The 26,926-nt window shown below is 44.6% G+C and overlaps 1 protein-coding gene and 1 long non-coding RNA gene across 6 annotated transcripts in view; one reads left to right on the plus strand and one right to left on the minus strand.

Annotated features, from left to right (window-relative positions):
• Positions 1 to 13,370, minus strand: part of LOC146080303 (uncharacterized) — a 15,892-nt gene extending 2,522 nt beyond the window's left edge. Inside the window, exons 1-2 of the long non-coding RNA XR_014474850.1 lie at positions 12,733 to 13,370; positions 1 to 98 (exon numbers count right to left, since the gene is read on the minus strand). The exon at positions 1 to 98 is cut by the window's left edge and continues 58 nt beyond it. This is a non-coding gene — a long non-coding RNA (uncharacterized LOC146080303). The remainder of the gene's footprint in view (positions 99 to 12,732) is intronic.
• PRKDC (protein kinase, DNA-activated, catalytic subunit) overlaps positions 1 to 26,926 on the plus strand; it is a 212,417-nt gene that overhangs the window by 156,296 nt on the left and 29,195 nt on the right. For all 5 annotated transcript variants that reach the window (XM_083187421.1, XM_083187422.1, XM_083187423.1 and 2 more), the window contains 4 exons: positions 50 to 224; positions 15,000 to 15,178; positions 15,930 to 16,110; positions 20,492 to 20,652. In XM_083187421.1, coding sequence (XP_083043547.1) covers positions 50 to 224; positions 15,000 to 15,178; positions 15,930 to 16,110; positions 20,492 to 20,652 — 696 coding nt within the window. The remainder of the gene's footprint in view (positions 1 to 49; positions 225 to 14,999; positions 15,179 to 15,929; positions 16,111 to 20,491; positions 20,653 to 26,926) is intronic.

Below are 26,926 nucleotides of genomic sequence, written 5' to 3' on the forward strand. Positions count from 1 at the left end.
ACTTTGTTTGTTAGTAATAAACATTGTGCAAATATTCTTATTTCTGCAGAGTAATTACTCTGTGGCTATGAAACTCCTGAAAGAACTCCACCGGGAATCTAAAAGCAACGAAGACTGGTTGGTTAAATGGGTTCACAGCTATTGTCGTTACAGTCACAGCCGCTGTCAGGTCCTAGACTGTCCAGAACAAATATTAACAGTGCTGAAAACAATCCCATTACTAGGTAAGTGCTAATATGCCGACCTCTCCATATACTCATATGGAAAGTGGATGGTTTTAGTGTTTTAACAATGCATAATATTGCAATATATGTCTGTCACAACCTCTGTTCTATCCAAATTTGAGGGCTCTGTCATACCAGCTTTGTCCAAATAGTATGGGAAGGTTGGGAGGTATATCCCCTCCTTTGTGCTTGTGATATCAAAGCAACGGTGAGCAGGTGGCATGCATATCTGCCATGGTCTGCATTGCATTCATAAAATGCTTTTGAGGGAAGACAACATGGTAGGGTCGGTCCAGCAAGTTGTGCTGTGTCAGTGTCAGGATGCCCTCATTGCAGCTCCAACACCAAGTCCTGGTGGTGGCAACACCTGCGACTGTATAGGTGCATCAGCCCCCTCTCCCTGTTTACTAGACTTCCAGGGCAGTTCTTGATAAGGACACAGCTACATAGAAACATAGAATTTGACGGCAGATAAGAACCACTTGGCCCATCTAGGCTGCCCCTTTCTTAAACATGTTACCTCAAACCATATTTGATCCTTATTTTTTTGTAAGGATATCAATATGCGCTGCTGGATCTAGTAAAATGACCTGTGAACCATGCTGAACAAAAGGGTATCCAGACACATTTGAAATATTTATATCAAATTTTATATATAAAAAACACAATAAAAAATTGTTTACATAAGAAATAGACAACGGATTAGTCTAAAAACAAATGCATTACAACATACAATAAATTCAAGAAAATATATATGTATATTATTTGAGTGTCCCACTTCAATGAGGTCGCAAGCTAAAAGGAATTTGTTAGAATGGATATATCCGAAAGCAGGGTAAGTTCAATAGTAAGGCAGCCAGTTGTTGTTAGTAGCAGAAAGCCAAATGGTTAGCTGATGGGGAGTTTGGGGGGAGGATGGGTAGCGTGGGTCAGAGCAGGTATATGAGAGCAGTGGACAAGCTGCGTGAAGCCTGTAGCGCATAAAACGCCAGATGCTGACAGTCAGGGAACACACTTAGTCCATTTATAATATGCTCACCCTCCTTGTAGGTTGTAGCTGGAGGTCACAGGGAGCCTGATGATGGAAGGGGCTCAACCCAATGCACGCGGTGGTATTGCGTCCGCAGACAACTATCTTGCTGTAAGAGACCTTTTAGCGGGGAGCCTGGATGTATTGCGGCTCAACCCGATTTGGTGGGAGATGAAGTGACCCCAAATGGGGAGTCCGGCTTGTGGCTGCCGGTCCGGAACAGCGTCTTGTAGTGGAAGCGCTGGAGGTGGCTGAAGGTAACCGCTGCTTGCAAGTGCCGGGCGTACGTCAGCTCCGGGATGGAGGTCGCGACCTCGGAAGTGGGAAGGCTCAGGGCGGAAGTGCATCAACGCGTTTCGTTCCCTAGGAGACCGGGAACTTTCTCAAGACAAAGTTTACACGTCCACCTCTATGTTATTTAAGGTGTCCGCTCAATTGACACTCGTTCAATGGATAATCAAATAATTACACAATAAAGCTTTCAAATGTGTCTGGCATCAAATAATATAGAAAAAACGCTAAATACACTAATTAATAACAGAATGAGTGTAAAAGAATGATCGTTATTGGCATTAATATACCTGGATTATTATCAACACTGCTAATTAATCAATTAAATATAATGTTATAGACCAAGAGATCAGAATATTAGAAAAATCTTAATTTGATTTAAATAAGAGACATAGAGTATCTTACTTTTTTATCAATGCGTGTAGAGAGAGGAGATTCGCAAATAAATCAGCAGAATAACAGTTATTAATTAATTTTTACTAAATTTCATAGCTAAATATTCTAAGGGCAGTATTCAATGGAAAAGTTCTCCGTGCATGGAGAGCGTTTTATTTCGCTCTCCATGCACTCTCCATGTTCCGGAGCCTCCTGCTCCCACTATTCAATGTATTAAAGACTCGCCGCCACTCGCGGTGAGTCTTAACCCCTGCAGCGGACGAGCGTCCGCGGCAGGGAGCTGGCAGGGAGCCGGGGGACGGAAGCAGCCAGAGAGATTATAGTCTCCCTGGCTGCTCCAGAGGAATGTGGTGGGGAGGGGGGCTCTCCGGGACCCAGGCAGCACAGGCTGCCCCCCCCCCCCCCCCTATAGCCAGCGGGGGACCCAGTATTGACTGCACCCGATCGTGCATATTAACGATCGGGTGCAGTGAATATATGAATATGTAATGAGCGGCTCGAGCGCTCCGGCCCCCTGCTGGCTGCACTGTGTAAAAAAAAAAAAATTTACATTTTTTTTTTTTTAAATTAAATATATATTCATGTGCTATAAGCACATGAATAAAAATAACATGCCCCTTCACAGAAAAAAAAAACTGATTTTTTGACACCAAAATTTAAAAAAAAAACCTTTTAGTTTAAAAGTTCACATTCCAGCTCCCCATCAAAAGATGGAGAATTGCTACACGGAGAGACACGGAGAAAATCACTAAGAAAGACGGAGAATATTTCACATTGAATAGGGTTGCTCGCTTTTGGAGAGCAAAATGCTCCGTCCAAGGCGAACAAAGCACAAATTCTCCACAAAACACGGAGAACTTTTCTCATTGAATACTGCCCTTAAAGACAATGATGATTTTCTGGGTTTACATGTGAGTCCTTCAGATACTTATAACCCTACTAGTAAATTCCGTAGAAAATATATATAGATATTACCAAAAGTATATAAACATCAATAGAACCTTCATATCAAAGAATAGAATTATTCTAGACAATCCTTTGTGTATTTACATTTATCTGGGATTTTATATCTTCCCACCTTTATAGGTTAATGTCTCTCTCTCTTTTTTTGAACAAAGGATTGTCTAGAACAACAACTGGCTGCCTTACTATTGAACTTACCCTGCTTTCGGATATATCCATTCTAACAAATTCCTTTTAGCTTGCGCCCTCATTGGAGTGGGACACTCAAATAATATACATATATATTTTCTTGAATTTATTGTATGTTGTAATGCATTTGTTTTTAGACTAATCCGTTGTCTATTTCTTATGTAAACAATTTTTTATTGTGTTTTTTATATATAAAATTTGATATAAATATTTCAAATGTGTCTGGATACCCTTTTGTTCAGCATGGTTCACAGGTCATTTTACTAGATCCAGCAGCGCAAGTGCATCCATAGCAGTCTCATTTGCATCTGCTGCAGCTGGTAATCTACAAATTAAAACTGATCACTTGTATTACACAAGTTATATGTAAAGCTACTTTTATTGCTTTTCTTTACTAGCGCCAGGATCTGTGAACAGGGGGGGACTTCTGTTAGCACCCTCCCCCATTCATAGTTTTTTCCTTCAAGGATATTAATATGCCTATCCCAAGCATGTTTAAATTGTACTACTGTATTTGACTCTACCACCTCTGATGGGAGGCTATTCCATTTATCTACTACTCTTTCTGTGAAGTAATTCTTCCTCAAATTTCCCTTGAATCTTCTCTAGTTTCAGTGCATGTCCTCGTGTTCTGCTGCTCCTCTTCCTGTGAAGAATGTCTCCCACCTGTACCTTGTTAAAACCCTTGATATATTTGAAAGTTTCTATCATGTCCCCCCTTTCCCTTCTTTGCTCATAACTATACATATTAAGATCTTTTAGTCTTTCCTGGTACGTTTTGTGATGTAGGCCATGCACCATTTTAGTTGCCCTTCTTTGTACAGTCTCTAATGTATTTATATCCTTCTGGAGATATGGCCTCCAGAACTGAACACAGTACTCTAGAGGTCGTACCAATGACCTATACAGTGGCACTATTACTTAGTTCTTTCTACTACTGATACCTCTCCCTATGCAACCAAGCATCTGACTTGCCTTCTTCTTTGCTGATAGTGGTGACACATTTGTCCTAAGGTCTACACAAGAAGGGGGAAGCAGGCTCCCCCTGTAAGCTCCAGACAATGACCCCCCCAACCCCCTGCACCAGCCCCTGAGTGCACTCTCATCATAGTTGACAGCCCACCTCAGACTCTCTCTTCCTCCATCTCTCTCTTACCACAAGTACACTGGGCAGCCATTTAAGCATATTTCTGCCTCAGCTAGGTACAGGTAAAAGCTTGTCTCCTTCATACCTCACTCAGCAGCCTGTTACATTATACAAACTCCTTCATGCTTATCTGATGGATTGTTGAGTATACTTGCCCACATTGTCTGTCCATTGAGTGTACTTGTGTGCATGTGAGTTGTCTAGGTATATGTGTGTGTTCTGCAATACAGGTCACATTAACAGTGCTTCACAGGTCTGTGTAACTACCTTGAGTTATATTATCTATATAGATCTGCCATAGCTGACCCATATTTTGTTATCTGGATGTGCTTGCCACTCTTTGCACACCTTTTTACGGTATACACGGTTGACAATGGTGCGCTGTCTCTATCTGTGGCTATGGTGTAGTGTCTTGCTCATCAGACGGATATTCCACACAGATAGGTGGCCACACGTAGATAAGAGAAAGGAAACACAAATCAATGGAAATATCCTCTATTTCAATTTTTATAAGGAACAGGAAATTCTGGTACACTGACCTGTATATCAGGCCCTATAGGCACATAAAGGTATCTTTCTCTGTTACCACGTCTCCCATTCCCATGAAATGAAGGCTCACCTTAGTATGGTGCTCACCTTAGTATCATGAATCCAGGTACTTTTCATCAGTAAAAAATGTTTATTCCAACATCCCAAAAAACATATAACAACAATAAAAAACAGCCAGATCGATATCCTCCTATCACTGAAAACCCCAAATAACATATGCGCACCCGGGTTTAGAGACAAAGGGTTAATGCCCAAAAAGATGGAAGAAAGGGCCAAGGGATCAGTGTTGTAGTATACGCCTCCTCTGTATTACCTTGTGTGTAGTCTAACTTGGATTACATTTATCATGTCCTCCTAGAGCAAAACTTCCAGAGATGTGGGGGCTCCTGTGCTGCTCACTTGCAAAACTGGTATTAACACCTTGTCTCCCCAGGACCCAGATCATGGATTTTGTGTTTCCTGGGTACCCTATCCGGGAGATACCTTCAGCTGCACACACTCCAATCAGGAACCGTCTTGCTCTTTGCAAATTGACACAACCAGTGTCTCAGTTGGTTGGGTACTCTTTACCTAGAACGGCGACCATCGAATGCACTAAAAAACGGGTGCGATGCGATGCCCGCGATTTCCCATAGGGACCAATGTTAAAAGTGAGATTGGACGCGTTTTTAGTGTTAAATGCCTCAATGGCCGCGATTTTTCCATAGGAAACAATGTTAAATGGGCCACAGAGCCCTAATAGTCCCCCTGAAGTCTGAAATGGCCCCCACAATTGTTAACGGCACCCCACGATCAACGTCAACCCGAAGCGTGGCGAGCACAGCGAGCCCGCGAGGGGCGGCGGTACGCGTCCTCCGACCTTTTCATACCCCCACTATCCACGTCGGCGTGGAGTTGAGAATAGAATAGTGTGGCGAACGCAGCGAGCCACCGAGCCCGAAGCGTGGCGAGCGGACGCGGATACCTTCACAGGTAAACGCGGGCTTCACAGGTGTCCGCGTCGCCACGGACACCTGTGAAGCCCGCGAGAGGACGCGTATAACTGTGAAGGTATCCGCGTCCCCTCACGGGGCTTGCTGCGCTCGCCACGCTTCGGGCTCGGTGGCTCGCTGCACTCGCCACACTATTCTATTCTCAACTCCACGCCGACGTGGATAGTAGGGGAATGAAAAGGTCGGAGGACGCGTACCGACGCCCCTCGCGGGCTCGCTGCGCTCGCCACGCTTCGGGTTCACGTTGATCGTGGGGTGGCGTTAAAAATTGTGGGGGCCATTTAAGACTTCAGGGGGACTATTAGGGCTCTGTGGCCCATTTGACATTGTTTCCTATGTAAAAATCGCGGCCATTGAGGCATTTAACACTAAAATCGCGTCCAATCTGACTTTTAACATTGATCCCTATGGGAAAATCGCGGGCATCGCGTCGCACCCGTTTTTTATGTACCCGCGATGCCCGCGATTTTTTGCCCGCGATGCTAATCGCGGGCGCCGTTCTAGGTAAAGAGTACCGTTGGTTGAAAGCCTTGCGGTTTCCTCATCAGCCCCCTCTCCCCCCCGCTAGTGCACTGACATGCACATCTGCTGTTAGCAGTCTATCCAGGTTGCCATTATTGAGCCTCAGTGGATGCAGTTTGTTTGCACAGTCAGTGCAGCGTTTGGGTATGTGCAGACAAGCCTGAATCTGACGTTTCCTCAGTCCATAATGCTAGTGTCTCCATCACTGCAGATGTAGAAACCTCCTTGGTACCTGAGGGTTCTCTTTTGATGGTGGATATAGAAGCATTAGTCAAGTTGGTTAAATTTGTTCTCCTAATTGATGGTTCTGGCCAGACTCTGGGCCCAAAGACCCCATCTTTAAGCTACAAAAGCGAGAAATCAGAGTTTCCGGCTTCCGCACAGCTACAGGATCTCCTAGAGGCAGCATGGGCTCAGTCTACTAGGCACTTTCAGCTATAAAAATGCATGAATTCTTTTCACCCCCTGCCGGCTAAGGATTAGGCAAATTGGGAGGACCCACCTTCGGAAGATGCCCATATTGCTCGCCTAGTTAGGTCATCTATCCTCTCTATTTTAGATGCATCCTCTTTTTGCACCCTGTCAGAAAACTACATAACTTCCTTGAAACTGCTTACTCCAGTGCAGATGTAATTATACTTCCGAGAAGAAGGAAAATAGTAGCAGCGCTTGGATACACTTAAATTATATTCAAAATAAAAGTAAAAATTAATTGGACATTTTACAATTAGAATTTTTTAATAAAAAAGAAAATGGGAATAAAAAATACTGATATATGACCATCAAATAAAACCTAATTTCCCTTAAGAGAATGCTAGCAATATAAATGCAATTAGGATATTAGATAATCTCGGTTCCTAGATGTGCTCCAGTAAATTCAAAAATAGGTGCCAAATGGTAAGGGATATAGAATTATTGTCCACCTTAGGTGTAGTTTGAAGTTTCTGACTACCTCCCTTTCTCGAGGGAAAGCTGGTGTTCTTTATTAAAGCCGTTTGATACGGTGAAACGCATCAGTGGCCTTCTGCCCACATTGCTTTTGTTTTGGACCTTGGACTGATCCAGACCAGCCCCAGACATCTCCACTCGCAAAGTGGCCATCATCTGTCAAAATGGTATTCTCCACCACCTAGCCTGGTGTCATTGCTCATCCCATCCCTCCACGATACACTGGACTCCAGACAATTTTGCACACCAGCCATATTTTTTTTTTCCCGCAAACTAATTTTTATTAGTTATCAAAGCAGAAATCAGAATAAAAGTATAGAACAGTCGTTACAGTATAACATATACGTCTGGTATAATGAGTATTTACTTATATATAGTAACCAATTAGTCATATATATAACAAGAGATACAGACAGAGTTTTACGGATGCACGGGGGGAGAACATAAAGGAAAAATACGAGAAAACCCGAGAGTGAGGGGAGGAAAAGAGAATATGGGGGGGGGGGGGGGGTTTTGATGTTTGGTGTTGGTGTGACTAATTCTGTGTCATATGGGCTTTGTAGAGTGGAGATTCCTTAAAGGTGAGCCAAGTCTCCCAGGTGGTGGTGAACCTACTGTAGTTGGTGACGCTAGTGAAGTGGAGGTGAGGTCTTCCATATTCATATAGAAATCAACTCTCTGTATCCAACGGGATATAGGTGGTTGTGTGGCTGTCCTCCAAAAGCAAGGGATAGTAGCTCTCGTTGCGTTTACCAGGTGACGTAATAGCGAGTTTTTGAATTGGGATAGTGGCATCTCCATCAGGCTGAGGAGCTAAAATTCGTGAGTTTCTGGGACTGGGTAGCCAATGAGTTCCCAGGTAATTTTGTGAACCTGTTCCAGAAACTAGACAACATATTGCAATGCCACCATATATGGAGAGGAGTGCCTGGTGATTGTTTACATCTCCAGCATAAAGCCAATACGGATGGAAACATTCTGTGTACTTGTGCAGGGCATCGATACCATCTGGGCATTATTTTATATTGGTTTTCTAAGACCTGGATGGAAGGCGAGCTGGCAAATGTGTATCTGAATATACAGGACCATTAGTCTTCTGAGAGTTCGTTGTAGATCTCTATGCCAGTCTTTAATAAATATGGTTGCCGGGAGGGGAAGGTTGGCTAGACAGAGCTGATATAGTTGTGAAATCAAATGTCTGGGTATTGAATAAGCTAAGCATAAGTTTTCAAAGGGGGTGGGTGTCCACCCTATGGTGCGTGTAGGCGAGGAGGTTATGAGATGTCTTATTTGTAAGTATACCCAGAAGCTGGTGGGGTATATATCATAAGTCTGAGTCAGTTCAGTAAAAGAACGGAGGCCCATGGGACCCATAAGGTGTGCCAGCATCGAGATGCCGGCCTTGGCCCAGACAGTGAGGGATGCTACAGCGAGTGAGTTTGGTGGTAAGTCTGGTTGAGAGAATAAGGGCATGGGTAGAGAAAATTTAGGGCTGAAGGCAGGTGAGTGTCTATATTTTTTTCCAACAACTCAGGGTTGGGTCTAGAGTTGGGTGTTTAATACGTGGGATTTTTAGGAGCCATGGGAGTATGTGGGAGCGGGTATTGGTAGTAGCGCTTGCTATCTGTGGCCACTGTTTATCGGCAGGGAAACTTGTCATTTCAACAATTCTAGCAAGGTGCATTGCGTGGTAATAACTGATAAAGTGTGTGAGTTGTAGCCCCCCTTCTTCTCGTCTAATTCGGATTGATTTAGCCCTCTGTCCCTTCGCACCCCAGATAAATCTACCTACTGCAGCTTGAAGCTTCCTGAAGAAGGCCTCTGGTATAGCAATGGGCAGCGCCTGAAAGAGGTACAGGACCTTGTGTAGCACCTTCATTTTTACAGTGTTAACTCTGCCTAGCCAAGATAAATTGAGGGTTGATCACTTATTAAGATCATTCTTAAGTTTATGTAGTAATGGGAGGTGGTTGAGTCTATAAAAGTCTGCTATATCACGTGACAGAAGAACCCCCAAATATTTGAAGTGTGTAGGGTGCCAAATGAATGCAATAGATTTTGTGTAATTAATCTTGAAGTTTGAAAGGGCGTTATATCTAGTGAATTCAGACACTGGGAGGGAGGTGACAGGGTCTGAGATAGTGGCCAGTAAATCATCCGCATACAATGCTAGTTTGAAGTCGTGGGCCCCTGCTTTTATGCCATGGATATTTCGGTTGGCTCTGATTGCTCTGGCCAGGGCTTCCATGCAGAGCACAAAGATGAGCGGAGAGAGAGGGCAGCCTTGTCTCCTCCCATTTTTATTTTGAAAGGATTGGAGAAGGTTCTAACCTTTGCCGTGGGGAGCTATATAAGGCCAGTATGCGCTGGAGACAAGTAGGACCCAAGCCTAAATAACTAAGGAAGCCTTCAATAAAGTGCCAGTCGACTCTGTCGAAGGCCTTCTCGGCATCAGTGGACAGGAAGACCACGTGGGCAGCACCAGTTCTTGCAGTATGTAGAAGATCAATAATTTTGGATGTATTGTTTTTAGCCTCCCGGCACGGGAAAAAGCCCACCTCGCCTCCGTGCACCACACCAGGGAGATGCAGGCCCAATCGGTTCGCTAGCATCTTAGCATATAATTTCACGTCGAAGTTCAATAGGGATATGGGCCGGTAACTCGAACATTGAGTGGGATCTTTACCCTCCTTGTGTATTACAGAAATATGAGCTTCTTATGTTTGAGTAGAGAAACCAAACTCCATAGATATTGAGTTGCAAGCCTTTAGAAATAAAGGCATTAAGGATGTTCTAAATGTTTTATAGTAACAGACGGGGAGGCCGTCTGGGCTGTGGCTTTTTCCTGTTGGGGTGGATTGTTCTAGAGAGTTCAGGTCCCCTTCCGATAGCTTGGGGAAATTGATTTCATGTAAATAGTTCTTGACTAATAGCTTTGGGTCTGGTGAGGGCAAGTTGGGTTGCTCCGATCTCAAGTTATAGAGGGTAGAATTTGAGGAAGTGTGTGAACCATGTTTCCGCAGGGGCTCCGTACTGAATGCACATAAGACTGTAGTCTTTGGCCAGCCATAAATTTTAGTCATCTATTTACTCATTTACAGGTTCCCCATTGGGCCGCCCGCTCTTCCATTACAGTCTCCTTAGATTCTGCTAAAGCATTTGAATCAGTGGCGTGGGTGTTCCTTTGGGAAACAATGAAACAATGAGGTGTTTTGGAATTGGGCCTGGGTTTATCCATTGGGTACAGTTGCTGTACTCTGCCCCCTCTGCCAGGTTGTTGGTCAAACATATGTCTCCTCTTCCTTTTAGCTTGCCGAGGACACCAGGCAGCTTTGCCCTCTTTCCCCTACCCTGTTTTCCCTGGCAATTGAGCCACTAGCCTGCCTTATAAGGACCAATCCTGAAATCTCAGAGTTAACACTGGGTTAATAAAGTGACAATCACCCTATATGCCAACGATATATTGCTATTTATATCAAGGTACAACACATCCATGCCTCACATAATGGACACTATTTCTAAATTTGGAGTTTACTATGGCCTTTTAGTAAATTGGGACAAATCGTGTATCCTCCCTTTTTTTTTTTTATTCAATAGTTTTTATAAATTTTCAGAGACAAACAACACATCGAAATAAGTACAATTACACCCCAATATGAATCCTCATGGAATGCAGGGCAACAGTGTACATCAATATAAAGACATGGTATAGCAAAACAGTGTGGGATATAAGGATGTTGAGCATAGTTTTAAAGGTGCGATATTCATCAATAGAATCAACATCACAGAGTACCTGTAGGCGCCATACGAGTACCACTATACATTAGGAATAGAGGATATAATATCAAACATATAATTGACTTCTAGTCACCTGATGCCCTACAAACCTAAAGTTACACCAGGATTAAGATATAAGATATATGAAGCACAAAATAATAATAAATAAGCCCAAAACAAACCTCCCTAAAACTCCCCTCCCTGTATGACCCTTACGCCCACTACAGCTATTCTATACTAACCCCCCCCCCCCAAGGAATTGAAATAGTGCAGGATGTTCAGAAATGGATATGTTGGGCTATAAACTTAAGACTCTGAGTCAGGCGAGATTATATCCAGTTCCCCCGCCTGGCTGTATAAATACTAAATACAAAATATTGTATATGGTAACCAGGATATGTAGTGACTAATGGTATAGGGCCGTATATGAAATATTAATCTGCCGCCAGCAGAATAAAAAACTGAAATAACATCTTTCTAGCAAACAAGAATTGAAACGGTGTATAAGATAGACATGAGGAAATATCTCAAATTACAATATGGTGCATAGTATTAGTCCGGCCATTTTTCAAACCCAGGATTAAATAATGGTAAAGGACCAGGGTCTTCGCCATCATCAAAGAGAAAGACAGGATAAGTTCCAAATTACAAGTATGACCAGTTCCAATTATGTGTGGAGTACATTTATATGTACGTGGGGCAATTTGGAGCATGCGTCAGCATATATGAAAAACCAAGGCCAGGTTTTAGGCAAATTTTCAATTGTTGAGGCAGGACTCTGTGAGCATTTTTCTCTGGTATTTAAAGAGGCAGAAACCATATAAGTTGCAGAGTCATTGCGCATATATGTAGTGTCATCAGGCGTTATAGCAGGTGTAGCATTGATGTAGGAAGATAAAGTAGTATCCTGTTGCAGGTCAGTAAGTTTGGTTACAAGCCTGTCTGTAGAGGAGGTAATAGCCTGCAGGATATGGTACAGAGGGGCTTCCATCTTAGACTTGGTAAAAGGAATGGGCAGAGGGGACTAAGTAAAAACCGGACCCGGATAAGACACCGGAACGCCGGACCAGACATCAAACTCTGCATTCCGGAGCTTATAGTGTCTGGTCCGAGGGGTGTCCCATGCGGGGGGTGTCTTGTCCGGGGGGATGCCTGTGATTGCTCACACCAGGGACATGGGGAAGGGGAGATTACAGCCTCCCCGTGTGGTCTGGACCGTTCCAGTTTTTATTACACCCCCGGACCATGCGGTGAGGCTGTATTCTCCCCCCTCTCCTCTCCCAGGTGACAGGTGCGAGAGCAGCCTCATCAGATGGAGCACCCCCGGACAGGACACCCCCGGACCGGATACTACATGCTCCGGAAAGCAGAGTTTGATGTCCAGTCCGGCATTCCGGTGTCTTATCCGATTCCGGATTTTACCCATACCCTGGGCAGAGTTACACCTGCAATCTCACAGCCGCAAGGTATCTCCAAGAAAAGATGGGGACGGCTAGCACGTCCCAGTATTATAGCCAGAAAGGTAGCAGTAAGTCGCCTCGCACCCTCACCTCTCTCAATAAGGATACTCCAGGGGGTGCAACCTATGTAAGGGACTTAGAGAGTCATATATTTTAATCAGATGCGCCTAGCCGTTGAAGATGAAACTGACTGCGCTCAAAACCGCCTCCCACTGTAATATCACTGGGCAGCCGTGGCACATACCTGCATGTGTATTACAAGGGATCCGGAGTGCTAGAATTAAGCAGTGATCAGCGGTATTAGCCGGGTCCAGGAGAGTTATATTCGGCGAGTACAGACGCCACAGCCCCAGAGTCACGCAGGCAAGATGGTGCCAGCTCTCCCTGCGTGGTCTGCGGCAGCAGTACCCAGACGGGAGCGCTTCCCGCTCACTCCACTCTATTCACAGAGAGCGGCCGGCACCCGTCACTCCCGCCCGCTGCAGCACCCGGAAAGCAGCGCCGCAGTGAACCCTCTGCGGTGCAGGGGAAAGTCAGCGGTGCCCAGGACTTATATGCAGGCTGCAGCTCCCGGAACCTCTGGTCCAGCAGGCAGAGGACCAAAGGGATCCACCAGCGGGGGTGCAGGATGGAAAGTGGGATATCCCACACCTGTATCAGGGGTCAGGGTCCACGGCTGCAGCAGATCAGGATATTTTCCACGATTTATGGAGGGAGCTCAGTGGATCTGCTGCCTACTCCATAGATGTCCAGGCCACTGTGTCCTCCTTTTTAGTGTTCGCCCAGCCCCTTATAGCATTCCTGCTATAATGGTTTGATAGGGTGTTTGGGTCTCAAATGACCCCTCTCGGTATGTGAATCTCCATATCACGCCTCAGATGGAATACTTGCACGTGTTTAGAACTGGTGTGGGGAAAGCTCCCTCTCACAATTACTGGTAGGGTCAACCTCACCAAAATGACTGCTCAGCCTAAGCTGCTGTATTCCCTGCATCACTCTTCGACATATGTTCCTCAAAAGATTAATATATTGATGGTTGATTGTCATCCATTATTTGGTCTATTCAGAGAGTAAGGATTAAATTACTCTGACATGGACACGTGTTTCTGGAGGCTTGTATGTAGTGGAATGGGTTGCTAATGGGTCTGATGTAGCTTTGACAGTCCTGGTAGTGATTTAAGCTCTCCCCGGCTTTAACCATCTAGCTATTCTATTAACTTTAATCAAGTTACATAAAGTTATATAGTGAAACAGGCTATACTTGTGTGGAGGCGGATTTCCGCCTTTCTTCCAGGGGTGGGTTGGGATCCAGATCTGTCCTTAGATGGTAATAAAGAGTTTAGGGAACTGTCTAGGCTACAGCTACACAAAGTATGGGGTAAATGGGGTGAGGAAGATGTATTTAAGACACTCCAACATGTAGATTTTCCTATCCCTAATGTTTGTGCTTTTTTCAGAGGCCTCCAACTTTTAGACATGCCTGTACAGCCCCCCACCGCGTGCATACAGGACTCACCGCTTAAGAAATTGTTGACCTCACCTAGCAATAGACCGTTCATTTCCACAATCTACTCAACATTACTCAGTGCTTTTCATAACAATGATATGCCACAACTTAAATTACATTTGGAAACTGACTTGGGACCCTGTTCTCAGGAGGTCAGGGATTCTGCCCCAAGTAGCCTCTGTATATCTACAACCACTGTTTGCTACCAGCAGATTCAGCTTTTTGTGCTACATCGAGTATATATTACCCCTGAACGGCTGGTAAAAATCGGAGGCAGGGCAACGCTGGGTGCCCAAAATGCAGCTCTGTGAGTGGCACATTCTGGCATTTCCCATAGCAAGTTTCCTGTTTTTACCTCATTCTGAGCGGAGGTTAATAAGATTATGGCATTAACTGGTGTACCAGCAGATGTTTTGACTCCACAGGTTTGCATATTGGCTGCTTTTGAGGATGATAGTTTAGATAAATATACACACACTACGTTCTATTATAAATCTATGCATGCTTGGTTGTAGATGGCCTCGGAGGTTCCTACAGCTGCTGCATTGGTCAAGGTTGCTGTGCATGAAAATTCCATGTATATATCCCACAAAGCAGAAGCAAAGTATTGTAAAATCTGGTATAGATGGCTAGAGTCTTCCTCTTACAAAAATCTGTGGGTTCTGAGCTAAAGTACCACATGCTTTTCTAATCATTTATATGGCAGTGATTTATGTATTGCACCATCTTGTCCCTTGATGAGCTGGATATGCCACCTGAGATGGTATTATGGGTCTGCGCTCCCGAAATAATCGTGACTCACTCTATAATATCCTTCTTTTTTTTTAACAGAGCATGTTCTGATCGTGTAATGTCTTTCTCAATATTATGTAAAAAACAAGAGACCAAATGTACATATGACTATATAATATGGTATTTTTACTAGCATAATGACATGTATAGATATGTATTGAAATTTATCCATTGCTTTTTGAAAATTCTAATGTGTGTTTTATATTTTACAGAGGAGAGCAAACCTGAATATTTAAATAAACATCCCCAGGCACTTAGATACCAGAACTTGTTACTGGGAGCCACTTACAGAATCATGGGTGATGCAATCTGCCAGAATCCAGATAGCCTGACCGAAATTGAGGAATCAAAGGCTAGAAAAGTTATACAGCTCGCAGAGTCTGCAGACCGTGTAAGCTCACTAAAAAAGAGATAACATTTCAAAAGTACTTTTATTTTTATTTTAAAAGTTTTAGTGTAAAGGGGAAAATATAAAAAATAGGACATACTTATGATAAGAAATAAAGATGTAGAGAATGAGGTATGTACATTAAATTAATTACTTTCAAGTCAAACTCTCGTTATTCACGGACCAATCATATTAGCCATGCAGCACAGCTGTTTTTTTTTCTTTCCAGATATAGTTTAGTATATTGATTTTTCCAATTGTGTATCAGGACAACCTGCCAACGTATACTGGTTGCACAAACTGACATCACAACTGGGCAGGCCGATATACTGTATCTGAAACACATATTGTTATGATGTCTGCACAGCCATATTGAGTGGCCGATTGGTAAGTGTGCATGTCGGTGGGACAAGCAGCAGTGTAATGATCTATCTGTGCAGTGTGTACCCAGCCTTAGGCATCATTAGATAAAGGCCTCATTAGCTATTATTAACTAATCCTCTTCTTGCTATATTCACACTACTGTTGGAGCAGTGGTACTCCTCTCCTTGTGGTCTGTTCTATCTCCATTGCAGTGGGAGCTGTGTGGCTCTTGGTTCTCATAAAGAATAAAGTATGCCTACACAGCACATTACCTCACTGTGAGAGTTTGTCAGATTGTGGAGGACCGCAAGATACGTGCTTTCAGTGCTCCCCTCTTTGCTGGCCATTTCTTTCCAGCAACTCCCATGATTGTTGTTATGCTTGACTACAGGTGGCAGAGGGTCTGTATAGGAAATCAATGTATTGCCTGACATCTGCTGTCAGAAAAGCATCAGAAGAACAACAGTCCCGTTCTGATGACCAGATTGATGAGAAAGGACTGATTGGAGCTTACATGACCATGGTGGATTTTTGTGATGCACATCTCCGGAAAGTGGAAGAAAAAACAGCAGGTACTGTACTGAGATATGTGTTAGGTAATACCACAAAATGTATTTAAACTAACTAATTATTCCTTCATGTTAAATGTAATTTTTACAGTTTTGTTGGTTCATGATCATTTTCTTCTCCTTAGTTCAGTTTAGTGTCAATAAATTAATACCAGGTTACAGGTTTGCATTTTCTACATGTTTTTTCTTTGCATATTTTCCTGGTTCATTCATAACGTTTTCCTCATCACTTATATAATTCTCCACTCATAGCACCAATAAAAAAGGATCATTTTCCTTCCTGCCGGCCTGCCTGCCCGCCTTACTTTCTTCCTATTTTCCTGCCTTTCTTCCTATTTTCTTGCCTTATCCTCAATCCAATTTTCCTGCCTTCCTTCCTATTTTTCTGCCTTCTCCTTCCTTCCTATTTTCCTGCTTGCCTTCCCTCCTTCCTTCCTATTTGCCTGCCTGCCTTCCTTCCTATTTACCTGCCTGCCTGCCTTCCTTCCTATTTTCCTGCTTGCCTGCCTTCCTTCCTATTTTCCTGCTTGCCTGCCTGCCTTCCTTCCTATTTTCCTGCTTGCCTGCCTGCCTTCCTTCCTATTTTCCTGCTTGCCTTCCCTCCTTCCTTCCTATTTGCCTGCCTGCCTTCCTATTTTCTGCTTGCCTTCCCTCCTTACTTCCTATTTTCCTGCATGCCCTCCTTCCTATTTACCAGCATGCCTTTCTTCCTCCCGCCCACCAGGGCTAAAAGCTTGATTTTTGTAAATCTATGATATTGTAATTATGCAAAAATTATGGAAAACATATGATGCTCAGTGGTGTATGATTTGATTTAAAAAATATTTATTTATTTAAAAGGTGTTTATATAATATAACCTGAATCCGATACAAAGTAGTTTTAGAATAAAAATTACAGTCTATAAGGAAAATTTGTAAAAAAGGTAAACTCTGTAATAATACCCCTTTCAGACCGCAAATGCCGGGTCGCACTTGGAATCGGCACATAGGTCTCTCCTGCGAGCGATCCAGCATTTGCGGTCTGAAAGCTCCTGAAGCGACCCAGCTTATTGCCGGGTCGTTGGCGTCACATGGGGGCATCCGCCCCACCCCTGTGTGACGACAGCAACCCGGCAATAAGCCGGGTCACTGCAGGAGCTTTCAGAATACAAATGCCGGGACAGAACCATGTCCCAATCCCGGGTGTGACATAGCTTTTGCGGTATGAAAGGGGTAATAATGTCCGGGTTACCTGTTCAGACTGCACCTCGACCTTGGTCAGAGCCGTGTTCAACTCTGGTCGTGACAAGGGTTGAAATACCGGGTTGCTCGACCCGGGGAATGGCAATAACCCAGGTTGATTTGGCGCTTTAAAAGGGAAACTTTTATATAAGCGATGTTTGCAATTAGAATAATAAAGATGTACAGTAATGCTGGTAAAGAATTATTGGTACTTATGTATTAGCAGGGCGCCCATTACGTAGTTTGTGTAGTGGTGTATTGAGAATACCAATACACCACTATGCTGGTTACGTAAACTATTTAATTTACGCAAACTACGTAAATTACGTAATTTACGTAGTTGGAGCTGTGCTAATACATAATGGGTCATATCCCCACTATCCACGTCATACCCCCAGTGTCCACGTGGGCGTGGAGTTAATATTATAAAGTGCAGCGAGCCACCGAGCCCTGCGACGTGTCCCCTCGCGGGGCTCACCACGCTTCAAGCTCGGTGGCTCGCTGCGCTCGGCACACTTTATAAAATAAACCCCACGTCCACTTGGACACTGGGGTATGACGTGGATAGTGGGGATATGACTGTAGTCAACACATATTAGCAGGGCGCCGGGCTAGGCTACGCTGACAACATAGCCTAAGGTACGTTGTCAGCGTAGCCTAGCCAGACGCCCTGCTAATACATAAGTACCAAATTATTTTATTTCTGAAAACAAACCTCTTATAGATGATAAGGAGAATTGGATTTTTTTTATTTACAGTTTTCAGTTTTACATGCACAGTTTGTATTTATATGGTATATAGGTTCATGGGAAAGTAGTGCACCTACTCAACTGTTTTATATACCTGACTAGCTTGTGTGATGGCCATAAATGATCAGGGTGTCTGTAGAAGCTGGTCTTATAGAATTATCTTTTATGGGTGTGAACAAGTGATGTTAAACATTTATGCAATACTACACAATAAAATGTTTAAATAACTTGGGTGCCGATCACTATTCCAAATATATTGTCTATATTCGGGATGTAGTAAATAGCCTTATGCTTGGCATGCGGACAGTGGAATCCTGACACTCAAAATGTAATGGTACAGTATAGCGGTTATGGTTAATCTGCATGGGTGATGGTTAGGCTCTCATAGGAGACAATTAGAGTTGCGGGAGGGGGAAGGTTTGGGTTAGGCTAAGGTAGAGATAGATTAGGGTTAGAATAGTTACAAAAAATCTGTTGGTATCCTGCTATTGGTATCCTGCTATCTGGGTTTCAGCATGCTGAGCGTTGAGATATAGTACTCAACCCCTTTATTCAGACAGCTTCCCAATTAGAAGGGGACCCTTTTTTTATTTCCAGGTCTGAATCCTCTCCACAACTGCAGGTCTTTGGGTGGTGGGGCTGTACTCTCCTGGGTTCTTGGCTAGCACTGCTGGCTTCTCATCCAGCTTAATCTTGTGCAGCTATAGTTTGACAGCATACCAGATTTCGCCTTCATGACAGCACTCATAGTCTGGCTCCATGAAGGTAGGCTTCAGCCTTGGTTGGGCAGAGCGTCATCTTCTGGAATTTGCATTTCAGTTCCTAGATTGTTGCTGGGGCTTGCAGGACTTACATAGTTTGGTGTCTCAAAACAACTAAATGTTGCCTGAAACACACTTCCTGTGACTAAGCATTTCAGCTTTCCTGGTGGATTCTCTAGCAAAGGCTGATCCCACTCATATGCTCTTTCCTCAGATCTCAGGGATCCTGTGCGACCATCACAGATGGAATTTGGAGTGATCCACTGTGATCATTGTGGCTTCAAAGTATCCACAGCAGCCACGGTGTGCAGCTCTTCTATGCTTCTTCATTGATGACCCTCTTCTGTCTCTGTGCCTGGTCTTGCATCCAGATCTGGCCCACCTCGTTATGAGACATTCATACTGAAAACAAAGGGATTTTTTTTTTCCAGGAAAGTCACCCATACCATAGCTAATGGTCAAAAGCCTTCCTCAACTACATTGATTTGCGCACGGTCTGGAATGGGGCCTCAGTCTCTCTTCCTTGAGGGTTCAGGTCTCAGCCCTGTCCGTCATCTTTTAGTGGCAGATTTCAATCTTACCTGATATGTAGTCATCCTTTTCGACACATCCTCCTTGTGCAGTTGCCGTTTGTTCCTCTGGTGGCTTCTTGGAATATGTCTATGGTTCTTCCTTGCTCTACAGTCAGCTCTCCTTGAATCTTTGGATGCAGTTGTCATTTGCTGGCTTATATGGACAATTGTCTTAAGGATTGAGATGAGCCATTTTAATAGCATTGAGTTCCTGTCTCGCTGCTCCCACTTTCCGATCTTCCCTTTGGATCGCACCGTCGTTAGGACTTACTTAGCTTACCTACCCAAGGTGGTGTCATGGTTCCACATAATTCAAGGGATTGTGAATACTGTCTTTCAGTAATCTGGACTCTTCTCTAAAGCAAACCCCTCTGTGTGTAGTGAAATCTCTGTGTTTATGTGATCAGGACCAGGGATATCCACAAATCAGATGGTCTTTGTCTGGGAATGATTTTCACAGATGATGTTGCTGGCTGACTTCTAACAAGTCTTTGGCCAAGTGGCCCCTTTGTTTACCCTCCATCCCATGCATCAGCCCTTGCCATGGAGATTGCTCAAACACTGCTTTACATAATCTTTCTCACCTTTACCCCTAAGCTTAACCTTGATTTTGGTCTTTGGTTCTGTTAGTGGAGCTTTTTCCTATTTTCACCATTTTTTGAATATGTTTATTCATATAATTCCATTTCACTCATATAACCCTTTCTTCTATAATACCCTCATTTCAGTAATACAAGCCTTTAAATTGCTACCCCCTTCTATGTTTTTAGTCCACACACACCCCTCTCGCCAGCCCAGTTTGATTAAAAAATTTGCATGGCAAGCTTTTGAGTGCACCTGCTTCTGATTTGTTTTATAACCTGCATTATGTACTCAGATCATCCTCTTTCCCGTGTTGCTTCATTCTAGATTGAATAGAATAGAAATAGGATTATTTAGTAGTCAGGAACAAACTCTCCTATGTCTTCGCTTCATATTTGATGACATGCCAGTGTTTGGTTTCTGTACAAATAAGTTGATTATGTATCCAAATTTGCTAACGATATTGCTCTTAATTTTTTTTCTTTTTACATGTTAATAGTGTTGGATGCTCAGGACTGTAAGCTATTACCTGAAGTCCTTGTGGATAACATGATTAAAGCATTAAAGCTTGGCTCTAAAGAAGCACAGCTAAAGTTTCCTAGACTATTACAAATAGTTGAACAGTACCCTTCAGAAACCTTGGACCTAATGGCTAGAGAGGTAAGTCCAATGCTAATGAATATGATTTTAAAATTCGTCATTAGGTGAACTGAATGATCTAGTAGCAAAAACCCATATACATAATGATGCACAGTTTTATTTGAATTTTTTTTATATTGGAATAAAGATCCTGTTGTCCACTACTTTTTGTAAAGATCAAAACCAGTTGTGGATTTTAATGAAGATGCATATAGGCCAATAAATGAATGATACTCAACGTTTAACGTTTCTGTCCTCAAGGGACCGTCGTCAGGAGTTCACAGCAACATATTTAATCCAATGCCATCCACACAGCAAAACCGCTCAGCAATTCCTACAGCAATTCGCTGTAAACTAATTTCTAAATAAAACACTGCATATATTTATTACTATGAACCTGTTTTTGCCATTATTATTCACATCCACATCCAAAAACAAGGAACTACAGTTAGAACTGCACCCACTCAGGTGCTATAAGGGCGTTGAGTGCTGAATCCCGCCTCCCAAATTATTTGTTAAGTTTCACAGGGAACAGCCCTGAGATACAGCTGCACCGCCCGCAACAGATGTTACAATACAACTCAGAGTGCAGGTTATCAACTAAATCTCTTTGAAACAAGATAAAATGCACATTATTGTCCATTATTTTACCAGCAGCTGATTTAGGCATTTGCTAGCCAGTAAGTAGGCAGATTGTGCTAACACCTCTCTAAGATGCGGGCATAACACCACGTAATTGGGCCGCTTCTGCTACAATCAGAAGCAGCTAGGCCAATAGCGGCATTCGGGAGGAGAAGCCGCACGATGTAAACAAAGACAGCGTGCGGCTCCTACCTCAGTTCGGCTTGGATCGGGGTTCGGTTTGTTTTTTTGCCAATTCCCCTGGATGCCTACATGGACAGAAGCGGACCTCTCTAAGCCGGAGGACACTTGTAAGTATAATTTCCTTCCACAGGTACTCTATGGATTTCTTCAGGACGGATGGACGGCGACCTACGGGCTAAAGCTAGGTAAGTATCTGTATGTCAGGGCTATGTATGGAATAAAGTTTTATTTTTCTGCTTTGTCAGTGTGTTTATTTTACTATTTGTATTGCTGTGGAACTACAAGTTCCAGCGGGCCCTTAATGACCGCATGCTGGGACTTGTGGTTCAGTAAGTCCTTGCATGCGGGGAGGCTTGCTGGGACTCATAGTTCCACAGAAATATACATTGCTTTATTCTATTTTTTTACACCACAATCAGCCTGATGCCCACCGCACAGGGGCATCAGGGACAGTCCCAGGCTTTGGCCTGGGTAGGTAAATTCCCCCAGGACCCCTGCCCAGGCTGACCGGTCAGGAGGTGAATGCTTTGGCCGGGGTGACTTGTATAAAAAGTCTCCCCCCGGCTGTGGCATTACCCTCCTGGCTGGTTGGGCCTGGTAATGGTTCTTAAAATACGGGGGACCCCTACTCATTTTATCCCCCGTATTTTGGGAACAGGACCAGCCCTTGGACATGGTGCTGGGTTTAAAAAATATGGGGAACCCCTATTTCAATGGTTTCCTAATTACTATTTTTTTAAACCAGGACTGGCACTTTTTTAAAATATATATATTTTTCCACAGCCGTCAGACTCGCAGCGCTGCTGCGGCTGACGGCAGAAGCCTCTCCTGGCGTCTGGTGGACGGACCTGACGGCCGCTCACACCAGACACCTCAGGCACTTGGGGGGAGCCGCGGCCGGGAGAAGTGCAGGTAAGCGGCTTCCCCTTTGCGGGGAGCCGGATATCGCGGCTCACACCACCGGTGGAAGGGGGCGCCGCCGGAGGCCTGGCAGCAGTACTCAGCTCATGCTGAGAAACCACTAGACCACCAGGGTTATGTACCATAACGGCTCCCTCTGTGGAGACCAGTTACGCTGGTGGTTCCAGGAGGGGACGGATTTACATATAACTCCGCCTCCAGGCTCGCAGCAATGGCCGGTCCTGGGTTCCCGCCGTGAGCGCTCCTCTCCTCCCCCCTGTCTCACAGCGGGGGCCATTTTAGCTCACTTGCAGGCTGGCTTCTAGACGGAGAGGAGCATAAGAAATCGCCCCCCTTTGCCTCCACTGTTATCAGTGACAGGTTGTATTATCCTCACCTCACTTGCATGGTGCAGGTGTAGGAAACAAAGTGCAGATTCCCTGTGTGTGTGGTGTGGGGATTTGTGATATACTGCAGTGTACTTTATCTGTCTTTGTTATTTTTCACAGTTTGTTATGTTAATCTGATGTGAGTGTTTTTATGCCAAATCTCTCTCTGTAGGCCTGACAGGGAGCGCAGTATAAGTTCACTTATTCATTTATTTAGTGACTGAACAATTTTCACACAAGATATCACTGGTGTACTTAGGTAACTCCAGTTGCAAATTGCTAAGCACACACACATCATGTCAGCAAAGGGTTCAGGGAAATCCCGTAGGCCTGGTCCCGCTCCAGCGCAGCACGCATATACATGCACAGTGTGCAAAGAAAACTTTGCTAGTGCTGAGCAGAACCACGCAGGCCTCTGTGACCGTTGCTCTCAGCCGGGACCTAGTCCGCAACCCACTGCGGATGTTCCCTGCAGACCGGACTGGGCTGCAGACCTGTCCTCTGCGATGAGGGAACTAGCTTCCCAGCTGGCAGCGTCACGCAACCCCGCTGCCTCACCGACACCCCAGGTCCAACCCCAGCCAGCAGAGCCTGCTTGGGTCGCAGGGTTATCACAGTCAGTCCAGGGTTTGGTGCAGGTTTCATCCTCACTTCAAAATGTTCTGGCAGGGTCTAGTACAAATAGACCATTCAGACGTGAGGCGGCTCAGCCTCTTTTACAGGACACAGATGATCATACCTCTGGAGATCATACCTCTGGAGATGATCAGGCCGGTGGTGTTATTGATGTAATTGATGATGTGGACACTGATACTGATGATCATATGTCCCAGGCCAGAGTAGACAGCCTAATTAAATTGATACGGCTCACTTTTAAAATAAAGGGGCCGGAGGCGCAGACTTCAGCAGAGGGCCCAGATACTGAACCAGTGTTCAAAAATAAAAAGAAGGACATTGCTTTTTTCCCTCAGTCAAAGCAGTTGGATAATCTGTTTGAAGAAGCTTGGAAGCATCCAAATAGGAAATTCCTTGTGTCTAAGCGTATTCCTTCTTTTTATCCTCTACCAGACAGCCACAAAAAATGGGACGACCCCCCTCAGGTTGACGCCCATGTCACCAGATTAATTAAGGCAACGGCCCTGCCCATACCTGATGTAACATCTTTGAAAGACCCAGTGGATAAAAAACTGGATCAGTTTCTCAAGTCCATATATTCCAATGCAGGGGCAGCTTTGAGGCCTAGCTATTTAGCTGCCTGGACAACCCGAGCTATAGCACATTGGGCGGATGCGCTCTTGGAGGGTCTTTAATCAGGTACTAAGAGATCTGAGTTACTATCTTTTGTGGACAATATTAGGGAGGCTAGTTCCTACCTAAGTGAGGGTGTATTGGATGCGGGAATATTTGCATCCAAAATTTCTGCAGTATCAGTGGCCGCACGCAGAGCCCTCTGGCTTAGATCTTGGAAGGCCGATAATGATTCAAAGAAAGCTTTAGAGGCCTTACCGTTTACGGGGGTATACTTTTCGGAACGGAATTGGACAAACTTGTCACTTCCATTGCAGTCTCAAAGTCTGCTTTTTTGCCCACAGGAGCCACTAAACCAAGGCAGCAAGCCTTTCGGTTTTTTCGTCCCTCCAGCAGGGGCAGATCACATTATACGGGATCCTGGCCAACAAGGTCACAGCAGTCCTCCCAAAAGACGCAGAAATCCAAGCCCAAGCAGGGATTGGCAGCTCGTCGTCAGACCCCAAAGCAGGCTGAAAAGCCAGGGGCCTGACGCCGGGCACACCAAGGACGTGCCATGGGTTGGGGGCCGCCTTCTAGAGTTTGCAGAGACCTGGTCAAGTTCCACATCGGACTCTTGGGTGTTAGAACTAATATCGCACGGTTATGCTCTGACCTTTTGCTCCAGACCCCCAACACAGTTTTTTACAACAGGTCTCCCACTAGACCCTCTCAAGGCAGTAGCCCTCGAGACAGCCGTCTTAACCCTGTTGGAACAAAGAATGATCATGCCTGTCCCGCATTCTCAGAGAGGGACCGGATTCTATTCGAATCTGTTTCTGGTCAGCAAACCAGACGGGTCCTTCCGACCGATATTGAATCTCAAGAGATTGAATGTTTTCCTGCGGGTACCCAAGTTCAGAATGGAGTCCATCCTCAGCGCTCTGGAACCAGGAGATCTGATGACCTCACTGGACATACAGGATGCATATTTGCATATTCCAATCAAACAGGAACATCAGAGATTTCTCAGATTTGCAATATTGGATCGCCATTTTCAGTTTCGTGCTCTCCCGTTCGGGCTCTCAACAGCCCCCCGGGTGTTCACGAAAGTCATGGCGGTGATGGCGGCTCGCTTACACCTTCTAGGCATTCGAATTCTTCCTTACCTAGACGATCTCCTCATAGTAGCACAATCACAGGAGGAAATTCAGAGCCATCTCCAGATTGCCGTGGACATGCTTCAATCTCATGGGTGGATAATCAACTGGAAGAAATCCAGCTTGAGTCCATCATCCGCCATGATACATCTGGGGGCACTAATAGACACAGAAGCTCAAAGAGTGTTTCTCCCCCAGAACAAAATACAGGACATTCACTCACAGATCCATTTTTTTCTGACAACGCAGGGTGTCGGTACACCTCTGTATGACATTAATGGGGAAGTTGGTATCCACCTTCCCAATGCTGGAATTTGGACAGTTCCACTCCCGAAGACTTCAGCTGGCCCTGTTATCTCGGTGGAACTGATCGCACATGGATCTGAAGAGACAGTTCCTCACGATCTCAGACGAAGTCAGACAGTCTCTCCAGTGGTGGCTACTGTCGGACAACCTAAGGAAATTACGATCCTTTGCAAGTCACGATTATATCATAGTGACAACGGATGCCAGCCTACAGGGCTGTGGAGCTGTGACCCTGGATCAGTCGTTCCAGGGCCTGTGGACACACCAAGAAACCAATAAACGTGCTGGAGCGAAGGGCCATCTACCGGACGTTCAGCCAATCAGGAACTCTTCTTCACGGAAGGCCAGTCACAATTCAATCAGACAACGCGACAGCTGTCGCATACGTGAACCATCAAGGGGGAACCCGGAGCCGAGCAGCCATGCGGGAAGTGACCCAGATCCTCCTATGGGCAGAGAAGTTTCTACTCACCCTGTCGGCAGTGCATATTACCGGAGTGTTGAACTGGGAAGCAGACTTCCTAAGGCGGCAAACGATTCACTCGGGAGAATGGTCTCTCCATCCGGAAGCATTCACAACCCTGGTAGACAAGTGGGGAATGCCACAAGTGGACCTTATGGCCTCAAAGCACAACAAGAAGCTCCCACTGTTAGGATCCAGAACAAGAGAGTGCAGCTCGGGAGCGGTCCCACCCTTAGGGACACAGCTTTAGGACATCCCACATTTCCCAGCATCCACCGCTGGCCGTAAGAAAAAAGGGGATTTTTGGTCCTTACCTGTAAAATCCCTTTTTTCAGGGGTCAAGGTGGATGCTGGGCGCCCGCCCTACCGCTCCAAATCTTGCAATTACTTAGTTACAGTTAACAATTTAGTGTTCAGTTGGTTGAATGTTCAATAGTTGAATGGTCTTCCTCTCCTATACCTGTTCCTCGGCTTCTTAAAGTTAAAAACTGGTCTCTGAGGACAGGAAGGGGTATTAGGGGGGCGGAGCCTAGGGCTGCACTAGCCAAAAGAAGTTCTACTCCTTGGTGCCCGGACCTCCAGCCCCGGATTACCCACATTTCCCAGCATCCACCTTGGCCTCTGAAAAAAGGATTTTACAGGTAAGGACCAAAATCCCCTTTTTTTTACACACTGAAACCTGCACGGATCTGACTGATCCGTGAAGGCTGCTGACAAATACGGCTGGAAAATGAAGCGTATTTTCTTGCCATATTTTACTGGCAATTAGCGGCCGTATCTCGCTAATTGGCGATATTTACCTGCTGTATTGAAAATACGGACGGTTAATAAAATTGTTATCACCATTGTTTTGAATGGTAATGCCTATTCATATTTTCTGTAAATACAAATACGAATGTGCCATCAATACAAATAGGAATTGGTGTATTTTTGGCATAGTAAATGCCAAATATACGAATACGCCTAAAAAATTTGTATTTACTCATACAAATCAAAAAATTTTAGGCGTATTTGCCTTACTAAAT

Source organism: Crinia signifera, chromosome 5, assembly GCF_055691185.1.
Source record: "Crinia signifera chromosome 5, ASM5569118v1, whole genome shotgun sequence".
NCBI lineage: Eukaryota > Metazoa > Chordata > Amphibia > Anura > Myobatrachidae > Crinia > Crinia signifera.